Raw genomic sequence first — 4,884 nt, 5'->3', positions numbered from 1 at the left:
GACAGAGCCACAGAGGACACCTAGAGATGGGAGGCTCCTATTTGGACAGCCTCTGGAGGTAGAAGGGCTCTGCTGGGGAGAGAGAGTCCTATCCCAGATAGGACTCCGGGATCATACAGATGCCACTGTCATTATCTGAGGGGGTGTCTTCCTCCTTTACACACCGAGGAATCATTGTAATGTAAGCAGTAGAGTCTGGCTTTCTATCTCCTTCAGAGATATCCACTTCATTGCCCAGCTCTAAACTAAAGGAATGATCTGCAGTAGAAGACAGGACCCCTGGGGATAGGGGGAGAGGTTGCAGGAAGGTGAAGGGGACACCTGATTGGTTTTTGTTAAACTTTCTGGGAGATGACCAATTGGGTTCACTGTTTGGGGAGTGGGGAGCTCCTTATTAGTCTCCTGGACTAGGGGAGCAAAGAGATCACATGTGTCATCCAATGTGGCCAAAAGCTCAGCTGGCATGGTTTCCAGGTCATCCATACCCAACAGGGCGTTGAAGTCAAACTCCTTCCGATCCATTTTCTCCAACATCCGATCTGTCCCAGAGAAGGCATCCTCCTTGTCATTGTTGGAAGCACTGACCAACCCATCCACACCCAACCATGGAGAGGAGCCCACCTTAGCCTTGTCACTGGAGAACCCACGAGGTTTGAAGGGCTTGGCCACTTCCAGGTAATCATTTAAGGTATTTAGGCATTCTTCAGCCCCCAAACCCGACTGGTCAAAGGGGGACATCAAGTCCCCCACCAACACCTTGCTGCTCAGGAAGCTCATCTCGGTCATGTTGTGGGGCTTTGCTGAAATCCGGGAATGTGCTTAATTCAAAAGTGTCTTTGTCGGTTACAGCAATGCTGCTGCTGGATGCTGTGAAAAGCGCCAGGGCATAAGCCGCTGTGGGTTGCTTCTGCAAGAACCTGGTGTTGCTGCCGCCTCTGCAAAGGCCAACGCTGCTGCGGGCACTACTCTAATAAGCCATAGTGGCTTATTAGGAGGGGAGGAGGGAAGGACGAATTGTGGAGAAACTGCGTCTATAGGTGGGTGCCGCAGAAATGCTGGGTTTTCTGTTTTTGTTTTTTTGAGACAGAGTCTCAAGCTGTCATCCTGGGTAGAGTGTAGTGGCATCACAGCTCACAGCAACTTCAAACTCTTGGGCTCCAGCAATTCTCTTGCCTCAGTCTCCCAAGTAGCTGGGACTACAGGCGCCCACCACAATGCCCAATGCCCGGCTATTTGTTGTTGTTGTTGTTGTTGTCATTGTTGTTTAGCAGGCCCAGGCCGGGTTCGAACCTGCCAGCCCCAGTGTATGTGGCCGACACCCTAACCACTGAGCTACAGGTGCCAAGCCAGAATTTTCTTCATAACAGAAATGCTTGAAAATTCTGGGCTATGTAATACAGCAGCACTGACCATATGTGGTTCTTGAACACTTGCAATGTGGCTACTGCAAGTGAAGAAGTGAACTTTTAAAATTTTCTTCAATTTTATCTAATTTACACTTAAATTTAAATAGCTACACTTGGCTAGTAGCTACCATGTTGTATAGCACTGTTCTAGACCTTGGACTATAGATCCCATAGAGCATTTTCACCTGAGAATGCTAGAGTCACAGATTGCTACAGTCAGAAGGTCTTAAAACCATACAACACTTAGACCTCAGTGCCTTGTACAGGAAGAGCCTTTCAATCTCATAAACAAACACTGTCCTATCCCCTTCATTTTATCTTTATCCCATAGACTAAAAAGGCCACGAATGTGATCCTCAGTGACCTGTGGGCCAACGACTACTTCAACATCATCTTCTTTTCTGACATGGTTAATATCTAGAAATCTCAAGGCTTAATCCAGGCTACTAACCAGAATACCCACAGTGCCATGGACTACTTGGGTCACATGGAAGCTGACGGTTATAAAGTATTGGACCTATGTACCCAAATGGGCATGGTGTGGTGATGTGGGAAACTCCTGAAACCATCTCTTCATTCCCCCATTCTCCTTACCTCTCACAGAACCTAAAATATCACCACTACATTTTATACAAAGAAGTCCCTCCATCCGGAGTTCCCTTCCTAATTCCCGTTCCTTGTGGAACAGGCAGAGCCGATTCCCCATGTATCTTAGCACACATTTCTCTTTGGAACTGAGTTTCTTCCTCTTTAAAGTAAAAATTCAGAAGAATTTCCTAAGAATTTTCAAAAATGAATAATCTACATATTTATTTCCAAGCATTTGACTAAGCTGCTGTGCCAGTTCTGGCTTTTGACCCATCCTCTCTCAGACAGAAGTCTCCCCCACCCACCACCTCCCATCGATTCAACCCTTTCTTCCCTTGTAGCAAGAATGTGTGGGTTCTATCCGTGAGTAGCTGCCAATTTGACTAGGGAATGAGACAGCCCTTCCCCCCACCCCAGAGAATAGGCAAAAAACAGTCTGAGACAGGGAATGATAAAAGCCGAGCACATGTGGGCTCAACTGTCAGATCTCAGGGAGCTTGGGTGGGTGTGGGGGAGTTGGGAAGAAGCAGCAGACACAGCCTGAGGAAAGATGAAGGGATATGACTGATCCTGGGAGGCCAACGAGGTGCCCAGTGTACCTGCAATAGAGGTAGACGTGACCAGAGAAGATGGTCTCACAATCTGCTCCCCAATTAGGGACCGATATCAATGCAGCTCTGCTGGAAGCTTCTTCGGTGCTGAACCATAGCAACCAGGACCCTGGGAGGGGCCCCAATGTGGGGAGGATCTCTCTTATCATCTTCCTGAAAGATGGGGAACCCGTGACTGGAGTGACAACCCTTAGCATTATCTTCTCCAACATCCATCAGGCTCTAGGCCACAGGGTATGCCTTTTCAGTTTAGCCTTTGGAGATGATGCTGTCTTCCCACTGCTGTGTTGCCTGTCTGTGGAGAATCATAGAGTATCCCGGTGCAAATAGGAGGGCCCTGATGCAGCCCTACAGCTTGAGGACCACTACAAGGAGATGTCCAGGCCTCTGCTGGCAGATGTGTGTCTGGCCTACCTGGGTGGCTTGGTTGGAGCCTCCTCTCGGGTCTTTTTCCCCAACGACTTTGCTAGCTCAGAGCTGGTGGTGGCAGGCCTGGTGTAGCCAGGTGAGCAGGATCTAGATATCCACCTGGCAGCCTGTGGCCCCAACAGTCAGCTTCTTGTGGCCCACCACAGTGAAGGGGCCACCAACTGCAGCCAGAAGGCCCTCGGTTGCCCAGAAGAGTCAGCTCCCAATGTGGCCCATTTCATATTCTACCTCTGGGCCTATGTCACTGTTGGAAAGCTTCTGGAGGCACGCTTCCAAGCCCATGACACTATCACTCATTGCCTGTTGGCTGCCAAACTCTTCAACCTGTCCCTTGAATACAATTTTGTCACACCTCAGATTTCACTGGTCATGGTGTAGCCCAAGGAGAACAGTCAGGAGGTCAGGGTACAGACCTTCACCACAGCTGTGCAATCATGGACCATCATGCCCTCACCCAGCAGCAGACATGTCTAGGAGCAGGCACACCTCAACGAGCCTTGGTACCCAAGGTCTCTCCAAAATCAAGGCCTGCAAACCCAAATTTCTATTTATCCTCCACTACTACTGCTTCCACCAAGAAGATGCCCAGTTCCAAGGAGTTGGAGTCAATGGGCCAGAGCCCTAGTACCCTACCAACCTCCCCAAACCCAAACCAGCAGCCCAACTGGATTCTAGCACCTTGGCCCAGCTCACTCTCTGGACAAAATCCTCTGTCCTTACACCCTCAAATTCTGGTGTTCTATTGCCTCCCAATCCCAGAACTCTATCATGCCCAAATCCTGGCATCATATTACCCATGAATTCCAAGATGTAATTCCCACCTCTGAATCCTGGCACCCATGCCCAGCCCAAAGGTGACAATATGAAACATGTTACTCCCCTCTATTTCAAACCCAGTGCTCCATCACACCCCCACCTTGGGGTAGGCACTACACAGTCTCCCAAAAGCTTACCCTAGCCCATACCTTGCGGCTCCACACTTCAGATCCCCAAGCTCCCATGATGCACTAGACCTAGGGTTCCTGCTTCCCAAACTGCAGATCATCTGTAGCACCACAGCCTTGGGTTCCTCTTGCCCAAGACCCAAAATCCCATCACCTCTCAAACTTGGTGCCCCACTGTATGAAAATTCCACAAGCTTATTACTCTCCAGGCCTGTACACCCCAAACTCTGCTTCCCCCTAAAACTGCTAGACCCACGCTCCCATATCCTTAGAGCCTAAGCACATTCCTTAATACTGTCCCCAGTCACACAGGTCTCAGCAGTACTGTGACCACCACCATCCTTGGAGAACCCCTTTCTACCCCATTTATTCCCACCTTGTCCACTGGAGGACTCCGGCATCAGCATGATCTGCTGCTGAGGCCTCAGGACACCAGGCAAGTTCTGGGTTTATCTGGGCCAGGAGTCACAAGAATGGGCCTACCCAATATCTACAGGCCTATGCTAGAAGGTAGCCCTCCAAACCTTTGAATCTTACTGCCTTCTAGCACATTCTCTGAGGCCATCATTCTGTTCCTTCTCTCTAAGTATCTAAAGCTGCCATCTGAGTCAATGGTGGAGTACAAGTTAGTGGAGTCCTTGAATCCACCAGCTTTCTATACCATCTTCACTTCTGATGAACATGGCAAATGCCACAGATAAGAAATCAAGCCATGAGGGGGAGGTATGGATGGACAGCACCAGGAGCTGGGAGTCTAAAATTCTTATGTAGACTCCAGTGATAGGACAGCTGTTTGTTTGCTTGTTCTGACACTTTGGGCCAGTTATTTTATTTCTCTACGCTTCAGTACATAGGCACAGAATTAGAGGCCTTGGGAAAGGAGTGTTGGTGTTCCCCAGAGCCCTC

At 49.3% G+C, this 4,884-nt stretch overlaps 1 protein-coding gene and 1 pseudogene across 1 annotated transcript in view; one reads left to right on the top strand and one right to left on the bottom strand.

Moving 5' to 3' along the window:
- LOC100963603 overlaps window positions 1-786 on the bottom strand; it is a 4,193-nt pseudogene extending 3,407 nt beyond the window's left edge.
- ITIH6 (inter-alpha-trypsin inhibitor heavy chain family member 6) overlaps window positions 1-4,679 on the top strand; it is a 24,124-nt gene extending 19,445 nt beyond the window's left edge. Inside the window, 6 exon segments of the mRNA XM_012813907.1 lie at window positions 1,738-1,927; window positions 2,652-3,500; window positions 3,503-3,670; window positions 3,673-4,114; window positions 4,116-4,189; window positions 4,192-4,679. Of these exon segments, the coding sequence (XP_012669361.1) occupies window positions 1,738-1,927; window positions 2,652-3,500; window positions 3,503-3,670; window positions 3,673-4,114; window positions 4,116-4,189; window positions 4,192-4,679 (2,211 nt within the window).
- The last annotated feature ends 205 nt before the right edge of the window (window positions 4,680-4,884 follow it).

Source organism: Otolemur garnettii, unplaced genomic scaffold (genome assembly GCF_000181295.1).
Source record: "Otolemur garnettii isolate 467f Iridium unplaced genomic scaffold, OtoGar3 scaffold00337, whole genome shotgun sequence".
Lineage (NCBI taxonomy): Eukaryota > Metazoa > Chordata > Mammalia > Primates > Galagidae > Otolemur > Otolemur garnettii.
This window is presented reverse-complemented; position numbering and strand designations above follow the sequence as displayed.